General features: G+C 44.5%; 5 protein-coding genes and 1 long non-coding RNA gene across 8 annotated transcripts; 2 read left to right on the top strand and 4 right to left on the bottom strand.

The window, feature by feature from the left end:
* The first annotated feature begins 406 nt into the window (after positions 1 to 406).
* LOC117138964 (transcription factor E4F1) lies at positions 407 to 8,100 on the top strand. 3 transcript variants are annotated; one of them, XM_033301007.1, is made up of 5 exons: positions 407 to 1,415; positions 3,939 to 4,086; positions 4,437 to 4,539; positions 5,902 to 6,052; positions 6,156 to 8,100. In XM_033301007.1, exons 1-5 carry the CDS (start codon positions 607 to 609, stop codon positions 7,954 to 7,956), a joined length of 3,012 nt encoding a protein of 1,003 aa, XP_033156898.1. In that variant the 5' UTR covers positions 407 to 606; the 3' UTR covers positions 7,957 to 8,100. The 3 variants fall into 3 exon arrangements, with proteins under 3 accessions (XP_033156898.1, XP_033156899.1, XP_033156900.1); XM_033301008.1 differs by lacking the exon at positions 3,939 to 4,086 and having other exon boundaries at positions 407 to 921; XM_033301009.1 differs by lacking the exons at positions 3,939 to 4,086; positions 4,437 to 4,539 and having other exon boundaries at positions 1,313 to 1,415.
* Positions 4,534 to 5,697, bottom strand: LOC117138966. Its single transcript, XM_033301011.1, has 4 exons — positions 5,593 to 5,697; positions 5,291 to 5,533; positions 5,102 to 5,237; positions 4,534 to 5,039 (listed from the first exon to the last, which is right to left on the bottom strand). Exons 2-4 carry the CDS (start codon positions 5,415 to 5,417, stop codon positions 4,580 to 4,582), a joined length of 723 nt encoding a protein of 240 aa, XP_033156902.1. The 5' UTR covers positions 5,418 to 5,533; positions 5,593 to 5,697; the 3' UTR covers positions 4,534 to 4,579.
* Positions 8,101 to 8,428: 328 nt separating the features above from the next.
* Positions 8,429 to 12,351, bottom strand: LOC117138967 (trafficking protein particle complex subunit 3). Its single transcript, XM_033301012.1, has 3 exons — positions 12,262 to 12,351; positions 9,184 to 9,594; positions 8,429 to 9,082 (listed from the first exon to the last, which is right to left on the bottom strand). Exons 1-3 carry the CDS (start codon positions 12,298 to 12,300, stop codon positions 8,996 to 8,998), a joined length of 537 nt encoding a protein of 178 aa, XP_033156903.1. The 5' UTR covers positions 12,301 to 12,351; the 3' UTR covers positions 8,429 to 8,995.
* LOC117138965 (nuclear transcription factor Y subunit alpha) lies at positions 10,145 to 12,345 on the bottom strand. Its single transcript, XM_033301010.1, has 2 exons — positions 12,262 to 12,345; positions 10,145 to 12,101 (listed from the first exon to the last, which is right to left on the bottom strand). The coding sequence occupies exon 2, from the start codon at positions 12,025 to 12,027 to the stop codon at positions 10,837 to 10,839; it is 1,191 nt and encodes a 396-aa protein (XP_033156901.1). The 5' UTR covers positions 12,028 to 12,101; positions 12,262 to 12,345; the 3' UTR covers positions 10,145 to 10,836.
* Positions 12,352 to 12,712: 361 nt separating the features above from the next.
* LOC117140442 lies at positions 12,713 to 13,406 on the bottom strand. Its single transcript, XR_004459413.1, has 3 exons — positions 13,316 to 13,406; positions 13,061 to 13,136; positions 12,713 to 12,965 (listed from the first exon to the last, which is right to left on the bottom strand). It is a non-coding gene; the product is annotated as an uncharacterized LOC117140442 (long non-coding RNA).
* On the top strand, positions 13,402 to 14,948 carry LOC117140441 (GPI-anchored CFEM domain protein A). The gene is made up of 2 exons (XM_033303366.1): positions 13,402 to 13,508; positions 14,260 to 14,948. The coding sequence occupies exons 1-2, from the start codon at positions 13,475 to 13,477 to the stop codon at positions 14,835 to 14,837; spliced, it is 612 nt and encodes a 203-aa protein (XP_033159257.1). The 5' UTR covers positions 13,402 to 13,474; the 3' UTR covers positions 14,838 to 14,948.
* Positions 14,949 to 15,323: the final 375 nt, after the last annotated feature.

Here is a 15,323-nt window from a genome sequence, read left to right on the forward strand (position 1 = left end):
AAAAGCAGCATTTTTGGACTAAACATTTTATTGTAGACTATTGTACAGTACAATTGTACCTAAATTAGCTCATATTTAGGTACAATGTTTTGTACCTACTACTTGTTTTGAAACAAACTTTTTTTTATATGCAAATATACAAAATCTTTTAATGTAAGTATAATCGGCAGTTTATTTATTTATTCATTCTCTAAATTAGAACACCATAGTTTCGATTGCACTCCACACTTGGAGACTGTCATTCCTCCTAAGTTTTTATTCTCCGCCCAAAACTCTCCACATTGTTTGAGTCCCCGCTAAGTGGAGTCCCCATTTGCGTTCCACTATTTTCGTTATATCTCAGTGCATGGTATATTTCAGCCAGAACCGCGTTATATTTTGGCGATCCGCCCATGGTCACACTGGTTCTTATCGTTGTTGCTTGTGCTTTTCGATCGCGGATGTGTGCTTTTCGATCTCGCGATCTCTAATTTCTTTAGCAATCTATATATATGTACATACTGCACGGTGGCAGCAGAGAAAGAGAAAAAACAACTGCATATCATATGCGATATAGCAAGCGTATGTCTTAGTGTGCGTGGGTGTGCGAATAACAAATAATACGAAATGAACGACCAAGAGAAACAACACCAGCAACAACAACAACACTTCTTCCACAGCGAGTGGAAGACTACCGCTAATAGTCATGGAAATTCGTTATCAGACAGCCGGGATTATGATACCAACTCGTCGCGCAATTCGCTTTCCGGCTCCCCGCCCATCGCCTCCAATTGCTCCTCCTCTGGTTCCCTGGACTTAGACAGGCCACTGGCCCAGTTGCTCGAACCGAAACTGGAGGCCGACGGGCTGGGCATCATCCATGGGGATAACTACAGCATCTACGGCAGCCAGACGGCGGAATCCACCAGTGGCGAGCAACAGGTGCTTAATCTGGGCCTCGCCCTTGACTCGGGGGACGGCCAGGCGACGTATGGCGACCTGTTCGGTGCCCAGGATCAACTCACTGCATCTCAAACTCACGGCCATTCACAAGTTGTTGTATCTGCGGCAGCGGACGCTTTTTCGCTAGCGGATCAACTAACACCACTGCCCATCACGGTCATACCCATCACATATCACCATACCACCGAGAATCTCAACTCCAGCCACGCTGAAGTTCCGCTGATAGCCAGTCTGAGCGATAGCACCGCCCAGGTGTTCAATCTGGATGACATCTGCTTCACGCTGGAGTACCAGTTCGAGAACCAGAGGCTCGTCCAAGTCCAGCCGCCCACTGTGGTCTCGCTCAGCATGGTGTCCAGCCCCAATGAGGCTGCAAATCCCCCAATCAACTGTGATAACGACCAGAGAACTGGAAACAGCATCTCTAGGGACTCCACATCCAATTCTCCAGCTTATTTCACAATTGAGACGAGGTATTCCCCACTTGCACGTACACCCACCGCTGCATGTGTATTTTATGATTTGCTTGTATTTGGAATGTTTTTTGCTTAGGCGTGTTGTTTTATAGATATGATAACAACAATCCGTTCTGGAATTGCAATATTATTCTTGTAGAAAATTGTAACTATAATTTTATACAGATTCAGAACTATATATTGCCTTAAAAAATCGGTTCTCGAAACTTCGTACATATGTGTGTATACATATTGTATATATATCGAAGCAAGAATTTTGCCATACAATTTTAAACAACATTCAAGGAAAATTATTGAATTCAAAAAATAAAAATAAATCATAAGTCTTGGCAAAGCATTTTATTTGAGATATTGAATTTGGTTCAAGCTTTGAGCACATAATTAATTCATTAAATTTATGTTATGATTAAAAATATATACACTTTTTTGCCGATATTATTTAACATTTAATTTTATGCCAGGCCTTGAAATCGTTCGATTGCCTTACGAAAAAAGTCACTTAATTTCGATTTGCTGCAAAAGCCAGAACGGGAATAATAATTGCATATTTTCAGTGTCATGTATGAGTGGATTAGTGCTTGGTGCTTTTGTCGTTTTTTGGCCAATTATAGTGGGCCGTCAGGTGTGCCTTGCCCTCCGCATTCTGACCCCCGCCAGGGACACCACCGCCCCTCTTCGCTGCTAATTTTCCACTGCCCACACACAAAAAGATTCTCGGGAGAGAGAGAGCGGGAAAAAGGAAAACATTCGCCTAGCGTCTGTCGTGACGTGTCCGATTTTTTTTTTAAATTTTATTTCACTTTTTGTTTGGCTGCCCACGAAAAAAAGAGGCAAAATCGAATTTTCATATTTTCTTCCTTGTCGAGAATTTGTGTTGGCAAATTTCAAGCGTTCCAATGTCCACTTATTACAACGCGGTGTCCGAATCGCTTGCAAGTTGCTTGCTAATTGCCTGATTTGTGTTCTCAGCCTGTTGCATTCTGCACGCGGCAATCGACTCGACCAGCACATACCCTCGTCGCGAACATCCACTATGCCGAGACCGTGTGCCAATGGGCATCATAATGGCTGCATGCCTTTGGGCCTCCACTTCGGCTGATGATTGTATCGAAAATCATTTGTTTGGGCCAAAAATAGTTGCGGCGATGAACGCATTTAGATTTCTACCCCCACCCCAAATGCCGAGCAGAATGTATAGATGGATATACATATGCATACATAGATGTATATTTCTACAATGTGTTAGGCGAAGACGACCGAAAATTTTCCCGAAACTCATTAACACTTGATGTAAAGAAGCCGGTTTTCAAAAGAATCCAAATTGTAGTGGCTTCTATTGTGAAATTCTCCCCCGACAAAGTGCGATTTGGCACTATAAAAAGTTTTCTCTATCTATTCTATTTTTCCCAAAGGGTAAAAATTGTAAATGTCTCAAAGGTCTTTATTCTCTAGAAATAGTCTAAATAACATGTACAGCTGATAGGGCTTTTAATAAAAATACAAAACAAATCAGTTCTCCCGAAACTTAGTTAACAACTTTTCTGATAAGTCACGAATGCTGAAGGGTTTACACAATGTTTACTCACATTTCAATAGATATGATTGATACAGGAAATCGACTGATTAAATATACAGGGTAATAGATAGACTAGTCCAGCTGCTACGTAAAGCACCCGATTGATTGAAACCCTTCAAAAGATATGGCGAATTGGTCATCAACTAAATTTTCCCGCGGCTAAGTCCAAATGATCTGTTGTGATGGGCTTAGTTCGCTACGTTCTACATTGTTGTTGCTCCTCGCTTGCTCATTATTCTGCGGTACAATAATTTTTCAATTTTTCATCCGTGCCTTGCTTGTTGTTCCTTCCTTCCTGCCGAGCTCCCCGTTCGGCGACGACGCCCTCTTGCTATTTTTACCGCCATGAGTAGTGTTCCCTCAATCATATTTCTCATTTTTCAGTACTCCCGTGATTAGAGGGGTGGGGGGAGGGGCATCTCGATGGGTGAGCCGGCGGCCAAAGGGATGAGGAAGGGTCCGTGGGGGACGCACGCTGCCCGTCAGTCAGCCTGCCAGCCGTCTCAGCGCCCACGCACTTGTTGTTCTGCTTCAATCGGCTTTTCTTTATAGTTTCTGTTGCCGTCTGCTATTTTATTTAGCCATTTGTTGTGTTTTGACCATGACAACATTAAATATTAATTAATCTGATTAATAAGGACAGAAGAGCCCTCCAGGAAACGGCTGTTTATTCGATCGCCTTTGCGACTTTGTTTGCTGACGCTCTAACCCCACTAATCGCAATCTGTGCAATTTTTCATTCATATATATATTTGTATATATGTATGTACATATACTTGTTGCGTTTATAATTATATACAAAGATCTTAACGGCCTACTGACACACAAATCGGATGGAATATACATATGCCCCGCCCGATGCGATTTTCTGTTTGTTTCCAACTGCAAATTCGATAAATTTCCCCCATGTTGGTCTCTTTACTCCGCTCGGTCGGATCTTCCAGCTATGTGGATGAGTACGATCCAAATGAGCCGGACGAGGACGAGCAGCTGGCCCACTGCATCCAACCGGGCGTGCTGCACCAAGATGTCGATGAGGAGGAGGTGGAGAGGCAGGACGAGAACGATCAGCTAATGGCGTTGGCCTACGAGGTACCCACACCCAATCACCAACCGCTAGTGCAATGTCTAACGTGGCTTACGTTGCCTAACGCTTTTTGTAGCTACTCGCCATCCTAATCCTAGTGTTAGCGGAGAATCCGATTCCTGCGATTCTGCTGTAGGGCGTGTGTAACCAAGTTTTGTTAACCATCTTTAGCGGTGCGTAGTATCTGCTTATTTCGAAAGGCTGTCCCCTAACATATCACTCGCACCCAATGTTCAGCATGAATCCATTTCATCATAATTGTCTCATTCTAAAGAACATGCACATGTATACTATATCAATCATATAGCTAGTGCAAAGAATCTGATCTAATAGCATTGTTATACTTGCAATTTAGAGTTCGGATGAGGCTCTCAGTCGCTATAGATGCAATTATGAGAACTGTTATCGCAGCTACAGCACAATTGGAAATCTGCGAACGCATTTAAAAACCCACACGGGTGAGTATCCATTAATTTGTATATATATCATTTTCGTAAACTAATTTTGTCTACTTCCCCTGATTTCGTCACTAACGAAGTTGAGCACTTTTAGTTGTATATCTCTTCGAGTACTATCGTCTACGCCAGCCAAAATGCTCTCTAGATACTTGTAGAAGGGATCTTGGGGCTCTGCCGGCTTATCCTGCAACACACTTTCGATGAGATTCATTACGCTCATGGAATTGGCTTGAGTTTGGCTCAGTCCTTCGCCATTGGAACTGCTGCTGCTCTGCTCTATATGACACGCTGAATCCTCTGAGATAAACTCCGCGTTCGAGTTATTCGTCTCGCTGAGGTATTCCTCCTCGCCCTTAAACTCAACTATTAACTCATCCGGTTGAAATTCAGTGATGCAGTTTCGTTGAAGGGCTGGTTCATCTGCCGACTGGCTTTCCACGGTTTCAGCCGGCACAGGCGTTGTATTTGTGTTTAATGTATGGCACAGTTCATTCTGCTTCCTATCAAAAAAGAAACACATTACAGACATTACAAAAATGCATAAATGGGATAAATACATTACCTTGTGATGCTTATGTGCTCCCTGAGGAAATCGAGCTCATTAAACTTCCGAAAATACCTCCTTGTGGCAGCGGGCCTTTGCGCTTCCCTCACATAGCGATCTCGTAGGCTCTTCCATCTAACTTGACAGCGCTCAACTGCAATATCAAACTTATAAACACCTGTACTCCATGTAAGGAAACCATATAACCTGATCTCTGGCATGCTTGGGCCACTGCAATCCACGCCTGCTTTCTGTCATATCTAGTGTGGTATTTCTCGAATATTGAAACATTGCGCTTGACACTTGCAATTAGTAGAGCGTCAAAACCATCCATAATGATGTGATTTTTTTTAAATTCAACCAAAATACTCTGAGGAAAACTTATGCGCTCTTGCGTCGCGTGAAAAAGTTAACGCACGCAAACAGCGTGGTGCGAGTCGGTGGCGAAGCCTAGCAATAGGATAAGGGAATGAAAATGCACAAATGCCCTAAATAAACAATGTATTCACCTTACGCAGTAAATACAAAGTTAATTAAATCGCGAATGATATTCGAATTGATTTGATTTTATATTGAACCTGTGAACAAGTTTCGTTTCTGCGTTTTGTACATGGAGCTTTAGTGATGGAAAAAAGTTTTAGCTGCGTTTCTGGTTCTTTAATCGATACCTACTCGATAGTCTGGTTATCGCGCGATCTTATCTTTTTCAAAACTAATTTTGTCCTTTTGATTATAAAATACAAAAATGATTTATTAAAGCGAAATATTAACATATTCAAACAGCCACGGATAACAACAACGTTTTTTCCGCTTTTCAGGCGACTACAGCTTTAAATGCCCGGAAGATGGATGCCACAAGGCATTCCTCACTTCCTACAGCCTGAAGATCCACGTCCGCGTCCACACGAAGGTGAAGCCATACGAATGCGAGGTGTCCGGCTGCGATAAGGCTTTCAACACGCGCTACAGGTGAGTAATCATCTTCCACTTCGGCGGACTGATAGCCCCCGGAATAAACTAATGGCTGCGGGCCCTATTAATCTGTAATCAACGTCGCCCGATCCACAAACAGATTGCACGCCCACCTTCGTCTGCACAATGGCGAGACGTTCAACTGTGAGCTGTGCCAGAAGTGTTTCACCACGCTGAGCGACCTGAAGAAGCATATGCGCACGCACACCCAGGAGCGGCCCTACAAATGTCCGGAAGATGACTGCGGCAAAGCCTTCACCGCCTCGCATCACCTGAAGACCCACCGAAGGACACATACCGGCGAAAAGCCGTATCCCTGCCAGGAGGACAGCTGCCAAAAGTCGTTCAGCACATCGCATAGTTTGAAATCCCACAAAAAGACTCATCAGCGGCAATTGCAAAACAAGGGTCGCAAGAAAAGGCCACTAAAGACGCAGCAGACCAAGTGCAGCGATCAGGAGCAGAAGGATCCACAGCAGGAGGAGCAGGAGGAAGAAGAGTTCATTAAAGAGGATCAACCCGAAATGACGTTGTTAAATCCAGGCAGTCACTGCTCCGAAACCACCAGCACGGACAGCGGAGTGGTGCTGCAAACTCTCACGCCGCAGGATCAGTTGTCCAATGTGTTTATCCTGCAGGGCGACGAGCCACTGATCCTTCCAGAAACATCACAGGCCTACCAGCTCTCCTACGCCGCCGAGGAGGAAATACCCAGTCCGTGGATTGACGCCGGCGTCCTTGTCTCCAAGCCCATCATTCCCATGGCTCCGCTGACGGATGCCTGCGTGGCCCTGCCCACCGAGATGCCCAGTTTCGTTAACCTGAAGCCCACATTCGGCAATGCAGTAAGCGGCAACATGGGGGATCCGCAGCCGGAGACCATGGATGTGGATCCCACAGTGGAACCCTCACTGCCCACGCCCACCTTGGAGTTGAATCAGCAAAATATCGAAGAGCTGCTCAAGCAGGACAGTTTCGAGAACGAGGAGGACATGGAAACGGAGTCGCTCCTAAATGACATCCTCATGACCATCGACAACAACAGTGCGCTGCTGCAGGCCACACTTCAGCAGGCCTCACAGGTGCCAAGCGATGCCTCCGGCTTAGTGGAACTGGACATACGGGACAACAAGCCGACTCTAAAGCAGATCACAGCGGATGCGGGCATCTGCAATTGCACCAACTGCAAATGCGATCAGACAAAGAGCTGTCATGGGGGCGACTGTGGTGCTGCAGCTGCTCAACAGACCACCAGGACTGGCGCACCCACAACCACAACAACAACGATGAATTCCAGCGGTGGCAAACGCATTTGCGGCAGCGTGGCGCCCACCAAAAAAGTGAGTAAACGCGATGCGGAAATGAACCAGAACATCGAGGATGTTGCTTTGCTGCTGCAAAACCTTGCTTCCATGAGCAGCGGTGGCTCCTCCGGCGGTGGCGGCGGTTGCTGCGGTGCTGGTGCCATCAAGCCAGCACCCTCAGGTGGTGGCTGCTGTGGAGAACCCAAAGCTCCGAAGCCCGTGAATACCGGTTGTGGTTGTGCCCGGCCAAGTGCTCCCTCCTCGGGTGGTTGTTGCGGCAGTGGAGTTGCTCCTACTTTAAAACCATCGGGTGGTTGCTGTTCAGGCAACCAGAAGCCAGTTCCAACCGCTACCGCTACCTCGTCAGCCTCGTGTTGCTGTTCTGGCAAGGGCGAAGTCCAGGAGCCGCCAGTCATTAGCAGCGCTTCTTCAGCTCCCGCTGCCGCCGTCAAGGGCAACGCCTGCACATGCAAGAGTCCGGCGGAGGGCGTGGCCAACGGCTGCTGCGTGGTGATCTGCATTAAAACGCTGCAAGCTCTACGCAAAGTTCTGACGCGCCGGAATCTAAATCTAATGCTTTGTCCACAGCAGAACTAAACTAAGAACTACCTATGTATGTACACTAATCCAGATGACCCAAACCAAATCCACGAGCCAAGAGAATCCGATCATCAGAAATTTGAAACTGGTATTGAGCCTGTAAAAAGTATTTTTCCCATTAAGAAACAAAAAAAAAAAAAATTAACAAAAATTATCAAAGTGCATTTAAGTGGAACGATTCAATCATATGTGATCCCAGCGGAGGCTGGCCGCGCTATCCCAAAACCTACTATAATCATTGTAAACCCAACATTATCTAGAATCCCAAAGTAGCTTCTAGTGGAGCAGACAGAGAGATAAATCAAACATAGCCATAAATAAAGTGTGCGAGGATATGTCCGCCTTATCGGACAATAAAACATGGCAGACTACGAAGTATACGCCCAATTGATAAAAATGCACAACTGGACAGTTGATAAATGACCGTCTGTTCCCTTTAATCTAAAACACTTACTTGTTTTTTGAATCATTTTTAATATTTAACACGTTGAATATATTTGAGTTTATCTACAACTAACAAATGTAATTTATTACCACCCCAGATCAAAAGCGATCCATGCCTTAGGGACGTAATATATTTATATGTGGGGGGTTCATTTGTTAAATTGTATTAATCAAAAATAATAGAATACTATTATACTATACTATGTTTTTTTGTATGGAGTTTATGACGCTTTATATCATGCCAAATATGAACAGAAACATATTTTCCACTGTTTTCTTATATGCCCAAGTTAAACCATCTGTATAAAGTCGAATAAAACATAAAACTAAACTTGTTGTAACGATTCTTATTGCTCCAATATTGCTATTTTGCCGCTGTTGCGCTCCTGTTGTCCTGATGCTGCTTGTTGCTCCTGTGGACGCTGCTTGCTGCTCCTGCTGCTTTTGCTCCGGAATGTGGACTGGCGTGTAGAAAACGACGACAAACGCAGATTACTCGATGCTAACTTCTATACAGAATGTGCTTTTATTGACCCCCATTTAATGAAGAGCTCATTGTTTGCGCTCCGATGCACTGATCCACCAATGTTTTCTAATCCTCGCCAGCTGGTATGACCTCCTCTAGACGCCGCACGAACTTAACGCGCAGTTCCGTCACATTGTCGCCCTTCAGTTGATCCTGCAAAAGGACACCCAGCCACACACAAAGCACACACACACACACACCAGACCATTAGCCAACAATGAAATGCGCCAGAGATTTAAGTATTGAAGACTTGCCTGCACGAACCAGCACTGCACCTCCAGCTGCACCATCTCCAGGGCGCCGCGGATGCAGCCGCTGAGTATGGCACTGTAGCGCAGATTGGTCAGGTCCGGCGGCAGCTCGACGAACTCCGTCAGCGGATTGCTATCGAACACCAGGGAGAACTCATCGGAGGCGGGCGACCAGTTCGAGATGGTGGGCTGGATGTTCAGGTAGATGCGGAACGCCTGCTGTATGCGATCGGCAGTCTCGCGCATCTCCAGGCATCGCGGCGCCGATGTCCTGGCCAGAAAGTCCTCGATCAGTCGCATGCCCATGTTGTAGCCGATCCGCTCCAGCTGCTTGTTCACGTCCTCGGCGTTCTCGAAGTCGCGCAGCATCTGGGTGACGAGTGCTCCGTAGGTGAGTGTCAGGAACTCCGAGTTCTGTGTTTTGATTTTTTGTTTGTTGTACAAAGGAGGAAGAGAGGAGAGAGCAGATAGCGAATAAAAATCAATCCAGAGCCAGTATAAAGCGTTTTATGGGCCGGTACCATATACAAAAATGTAGCCATTCGCAAGTTCCGAAGTAAATGTATACGTTTTTTTAAATTTATAAACATTGTGTTGTATTTATTATGCGGCAAATTGATTGCATTCTCAATGTCCTCAATGGTGCTTTGAATTTTGCGCATGGTTTGATTGTTATACCCATTACTCGTAAATTAAAAGGGTATACTAAATTCGTTGAAAAGTATGTAACAGGCAGAAGGAAGCGTTTCCGACCATATGTATATATATATATTTTTGATCAGGATCAATAGCCGAGTCGATGTAGCCATGTCCGTCTGTCCGTATAAGCGTCGCGATCTCAGGAACTATAAAAGCTAGATGGTTGATATTGAGGTTGATGATAGAGACAACAAAGCAGCGCAATGTTGCCACGCCCACAAGCCGTACAAAACTGCCGCGCCCACACGTTTGGTAATTTTTTGAATATTTTTTCATAATTTTATTATTATTCTATCGATTTGCCAAAAAACTTTTTGAACCCTGTGAACTTTTGAAATTTCGAGTTCGCATTTCCACTAACTGAGTAGCGGGTATCTGATAGTCGGGTAAGTCGACTATAGCATTCACTCTTGTTGAATCTTATTTTTTTGAGCTCTGTTGTTTTGCGGTGGCAGCCTTTTCCCATTCCATTTTGAAATGATTTATAAACCGTAAATTAATAATTGCATTACTTGTGTAAATTTTGAAAATGTCTAGTAAATAAAATAAATTCTCTATTTAATAATTACAATCAATTTTTAACAGCTGGCTAACAGAAAATAAATATTAGAAATTAGAAACGATTTAGAAAATGAATAAGTATTTAATAATTACAATCAATTTTTAACAGCTGGCTAACAGAAAATAAATATTAGAAATTAGAAACGATTTAGAAAATGAATAAGTATCACAATTATCTCTTTCTCGAACTTTTCACTTTTCCAATCTAAATAAAAATAAATAGAAAAACAAAGAATTCCCTTTGAAAATAATATATGAAGACCTAATGTTGAAAAATAAACATGCGAGCCGACTATAGTGGTGTGATTGAGGACAAATGGACACAGAGCGATTGGCTTAGGACTAAACGCTATGACTACGATCTAATCTAGTTTATATCCTACAGCTAAGAGGCGACTATTCCGATTTAATCGCCGTTATGGTAATGCTAGGCGTTTGATGTGGCGCGATCAGTTTAGGTGGAGCCCGTGCCGTGCCACGGCTGAGGGTGACGCCGCCACTGGACGCCATTGGCATGCTGCCGCCTTCCGGGCCGGACGAATCCTGGTCGCCCTTCTCCTGCGCCGAATGGAAGCGACCACCCTCGCCACGAGCCCGATTCATTGCGTGGCGATGACGAGATTCGTGCAGATACTTGCACCGCTCCTTGGGTATGCGCGACTCCAGCTTGGCCCTGGCTTGCCGCCGAATGAGGATACGTTTGTACTGCTTGGCATTCACATAGAGCGGCTCCTCGTCCGCCTCGCCCTTGGAGCTCTCGTCCTCGCTGTTCGTATTCGTTCCAGTGGTACTTGTGCTGACATCGGCGCTTATATTATTGACTGCAGCACTGGCAGCCACCGCCGCCACCGTCTGCTGCTGTTGCTGCTGGTTTTGGGTCTGGGATTGTACTTGCTGATGCTGCTGCTGTTGTTGTTGGGTAACCACTGTGCCCACTCCGGCGCCTACTCCGGCATTGGCGGCCGCTGCATTCACCGCTGCCATCGCTGTCTGCGGCACCATTATGATCTGTTGCCCAGCTGTGGGTGCCGCCTGATTAGCGCTGGGTGCTGGATTGATCTGCACCAGCTGCCCATTGATATTGAGGTAGTGAGGCGTCGGCTGGGCTGCCATCGCAGCTGCAGCGTTGGCCGCTGCATTCGGATCCAAGGCGGCAATGGTGGGCGTCTGATAGAATATGGTCTGGCCGTCGGGCAACTGCATCACCTGCATCTGTGGCTGCTGCTGCGCAGCCTGCAGCATAATCTGGTTGGCCTGCAGCGGTATCAATTGTGGCTGCAGACCCGTCGCCGGCGTCTGACCCTGTGGCTGCTGGCCAATTATGATTTGTGCCGCTCCGGTTGGCAGCATGGGCATTGGTATCACTTGGATGGGTTGTGCCGTTGCTGCGGCATTCGTGGCTCCTCCGGCTGCTGTGCTAACACTTAAATTGTTGCCGGTTGTTGCGTTGTTGTTGCTGCTGCTATTGCTGTTGTTATTGTTGTTGCCGGTGGCGGCGGCGGTAGCGGCAGCACCGACGGCAGTGGCGGTGGTGCACATTCTGGGCGTGGCTGAGGGGCGACTGGTGGCGCTGAAATGGTTTTCCATTGCCTGATTGCACTGCGGCTTGTGCCTGTCTGTGTGTCCGTGTCTCAACCTCAAGCCCCCAACACACACACTTACTGGAAAAGTGAATGAAGCCGATTTTGAGGGTGGTTGTTGGCACGTCAAAGATTCGTTCTTAGGCACTATGGCACAAATCTAACCTTACAACTAGATCTATGCCTCCAAATGACTAACGATACCGATCTTGCGCTGTTCTTTCTTCTTTGGCCAACTTACCACTTTCTTGGCGTCCAAACGGGAGGCTTGTCGTGACATTTTCCGGCTGTTTTCTTTTCGATTTTATACAATTGAAAATAAAATTCTCTGTTTTTCCTACTTTTACAGAGCAGGGTTGTCAGGGTACACTGCTGAAGCACATCAAGATTGGCCAGGGCTGCAAGCGATGTGCATATCGGTTGGCAGTCACGGGAAAAGTTAAAGTATCGCTCAAAGTCGCAACATAAATATAATTTAAAAGTCGCAGTTATAAATTTAATAAAAAAAAAACAATGCACCTATATTCAACAACGTATTATTTTGGCTATATTAATATGTTATCAGAATAATAAATACATTAATTAATAAATTTACGCTAACGTTATTTGGAAGTGAATTCAAAAAAAAAAAATGCAAAAATTTTTCAAAAATAAAGATCTTACTATCTATGTAGGACTTATAGGGCTCAAGAAAGTATCTAAAATATGCGATTGAAAAATCGGCTTCCAACATTTTGGGGAATTTCTACTCTCGCAGAGCGTGTTCCGTAATGCACGCTAGACCTCCTTAAAGTACATTTCTTAAAAGTCATTTCAGGAAAATTTCATTAAAAAATTATCCACAGTTTTTGAGATAATGACATAACAGTGGGAGGAGTTTAAAGTCCGCCTTCTCTAGTACCAGTACCACAACTAATTCATGTCATGAAGAATTCTGCAATAGATCTACAAGATTAAGATTTCAGTCGGATGAACAGTCGGCGGGACAGTCGACGGGATATTCGGCCCGATTTAAATGTTGGACGTGGCGCGCAACTCACCCCCGCAACAAATCGGGTCCCAAAACTCCAATTTATCCCCGGCGATGACTCCTTACAACTCGGTGCTTCCGTCCTTCTGACGGGGTATATGAAAAAATAAAAAGAAATCAATGCTAATGTAAAATTAAATGTTTTTGAAAAATAATTCATATATTATGTCAAATGTAAATGTTACCAGTCCATGTCAAAATACTCAAGAAAAATACTAACTTAAAAATACTTCTATTAAACAAAATGTCCCAAACCCATACTCACCACAGCAATGTTAGATTCAAAAATGTAAGTAATTGTACCTATATATTGCATTTGATGAACTCAGAGGCTATATAAATCGTGGGTGCGGAACAAATATCATTCAGTCTCCGTACTTCCACCTGCCAAGAGAAAACAACAATAATAAGTAGCTAAAGCACGATGGGAAATATTTACCCCACTCCTCGGCCCATTGGTATGAATCCTATAGTCCCGCAAGAAATAAAAACCGCAACAAGTTTTGTATTTCACGTAATATAAAAAGAACAATAATTTTAGTAAACTTTAGTTCTTCGTGATTTTTTAAATTTGTATCTTATTTCGGAAAATGCTCGTTACATTTTAATATAATAATATATTTAATTATAATGCCAAGTAAATTGTGCGGTGTCTGATCCGAAAGATGTAATTACAACACCAAAAAGTGTGGCAAGTGTATGTGTCGAAAAAATATACCGGGGAAGAACACGCTTTTTCTCAGTTTACATATACATATGTACGTGCGAGGCATATGATTTGTCATATCAGCCTGTTGGAACCGCTAACTCATATAATGCTTAATATAATCAGAAACAATTTTAAACGCATTTGCATCGTATTTGTGAAAATTTTAAGTTCGAGTACGGCTCGATTCGCAACAAGATAGACGCGGTACAGAATAAGGAAATAAATATAATATAAAATAAATACGAATATTAGGACGATCTAATTATATAATATAAATAAATAAAAATAAATAAATAAATAATAAATAAAAAATTGATTGCTTTAGGAGCAAAGATTACAGATAATGGGATAAAGACTATTATAGTCAGAACATAATATTCTGTAAGAATCATGCAACTCATAGTTAGATCTACAAGGGCTTAAGATTAGGGGCCTTGGAACAGAGAAGTTTAGAAGACTTACCAAGTCGGGACTATCAAAATATTAATCTCCCCTTTCAGAGTCCGACCCCGATGAACTGTCCTCAGAGATCTGGGCCGTCGACATGGATATCACCGACAGCGCGACCGTCAGCGAGACCGTCAACGGGGCCGTCAGCAGGACCGTCAGCGGGACCGTCAGCGGGACCGTCAACGGGACCGTCGGTGAGAACGTCAGCGGAACCGTCTGCGGGACCTTCAGCCAGACCATCAGAGGGACCGTAAGCGTGACCGTCAGCGGTACCCTCAGTGGACTCGTCGTCATCGGGGGCGTCCCAAACCCATTCAGCGGGACCGTCAGCGGGATCGTCAGCGGGACCGTCAGCGGGACCGTCAAAGGGACCTTCAGCCGGACCGTCGAAGGGGCCGTCAGCACGACCGGCAGCGGAACCGTCGAAGGGACCGTTAGCGGGACCGTCGAAGGGACCGTCAGCGGGGCTATCAACGGGACCGTCGGCGGAACCATCAGTGGGACCGTCAGCGGTACCGTCAGAAGGACCGCTGACGGAAGGCTCATTTTTGAGTCAGGTGCAAAATTTACAAATACTAAATTCATTCTCCTCGAAATCGGTGGAGTAAAATGTAGAGTAACTCTTTGAAATTACAAAGTTATTGAGATAGCGTACACGATCTGTGAACAACCACAATAAAAAACAAGAGAGAATTATGTAGTCGGGTTCCACGACTATCAGGTACCCGTTACTCAGCTAGTCGGAATGCAATTTTTGAGATAATAACATAACAGTGGGAGGAGTTTAAAGTCCGCCTTCTCTAGTACCAGTACCACAAGCAATCCATGTCATGAACCGCTTTATTAACAATAAGATTTCTGCAATAGATCTGCAACATTAAAATTTCAGTGGGACGGACGGTCGGCGGTTACCAGTCCATGTCACTGTCAAAATACTCAAGAAAAATACTAAATTAAAAATACTTCTACTAAACAAAATGTCCCAAACCCCATACCCCCCACCACAGCAATGTTAGATTCAAAAATTTAAATAATTATACCTATATATTGCATTTGATGAATTCAGAGGCTATATAAATCGTGGGTGCGGAACAGATATCATTCAGTCTCCGTA

Source organism: Drosophila mauritiana, chromosome 3L (genome assembly GCF_004382145.1).
Source record: "Drosophila mauritiana strain mau12 chromosome 3L, ASM438214v1, whole genome shotgun sequence".
Classification (NCBI taxonomy): domain Eukaryota; kingdom Metazoa; phylum Arthropoda; class Insecta; order Diptera; family Drosophilidae; genus Drosophila; species Drosophila mauritiana.

Excerpts from the sequence above, each read along its gene's own strand:
- LOC117138965 (XM_033301010.1), bottom strand. The coding sequence starts at position 12,027 with ATGGAAAACCATTTCAGCGCCACCAGTCGCCCCTCAGCCACGCCCAGA.
- LOC117140441 (XM_033303366.1), top strand. The coding sequence starts at position 13,475 with ATGGGAAATATTTACCCCACTCCTCGGCCCATTG. Across the intron at positions 13,509-14,259 it reads CCCCACTCCTCGGCCCATTG|AGTCCGACCCCGATGAACTG; the intron begins GTATGAATCCTA and ends CTCCCCTTTCAG.
- LOC117138966 (XM_033301011.1), bottom strand. The coding sequence starts at position 5,417 with ATGGATGGTTTTGACGCTCTACTAATTGCAAGTGTCAAGCGCAATGTT. Across the intron at positions 5,238-5,290 it reads CCAAGCATGCCAGAGATCAG|TTGAGCGCTGTCAAGTTAGA; the intron begins GTTATATGGTTT and ends TTGATATTGCAG. Across the intron at positions 5,040-5,101 it reads GAGCACATAAGCATCACAAG|GAAGCAGAATGAACTGTGCC; the intron begins GTAATGTATTTA and ends CTTTTTTGATAG.
- LOC117138967 (XM_033301012.1), bottom strand. The coding sequence starts at position 12,300 with ATGTCACGACAAGCCTCCCGTTTGGACGCCAAGAAAGTG. Across the intron at positions 9,595-12,261 it reads GTTTGGACGCCAAGAAAGTG|AACTCGGAGTTCCTGACACT; the intron begins GTAAGTTGGCCA and ends ATCAAAACACAG. Across the intron at positions 9,083-9,183 it reads TGCAGTGCTGGTTCGTGCAG|GATCAACTGAAGGGCGACAA; the intron begins GCAAGTCTTCAA and ends GTCCTTTTGCAG.
- LOC117138964 (XM_033301007.1), top strand. The coding sequence starts at position 607 with ATGAACGACCAAGAGAAACAACACCAGCAACAACAACAACACTTCTTC. Across the intron at positions 4,087-4,436 it reads TAATGGCGTTGGCCTACGAG|AGTTCGGATGAGGCTCTCAG; the intron begins GTACCCACACCC and ends CTTGCAATTTAG. Across the intron at positions 4,540-5,901 it reads GCATTTAAAAACCCACACGG|GCGACTACAGCTTTAAATGC; the intron begins GTGAGTATCCAT and ends TCCGCTTTTCAG.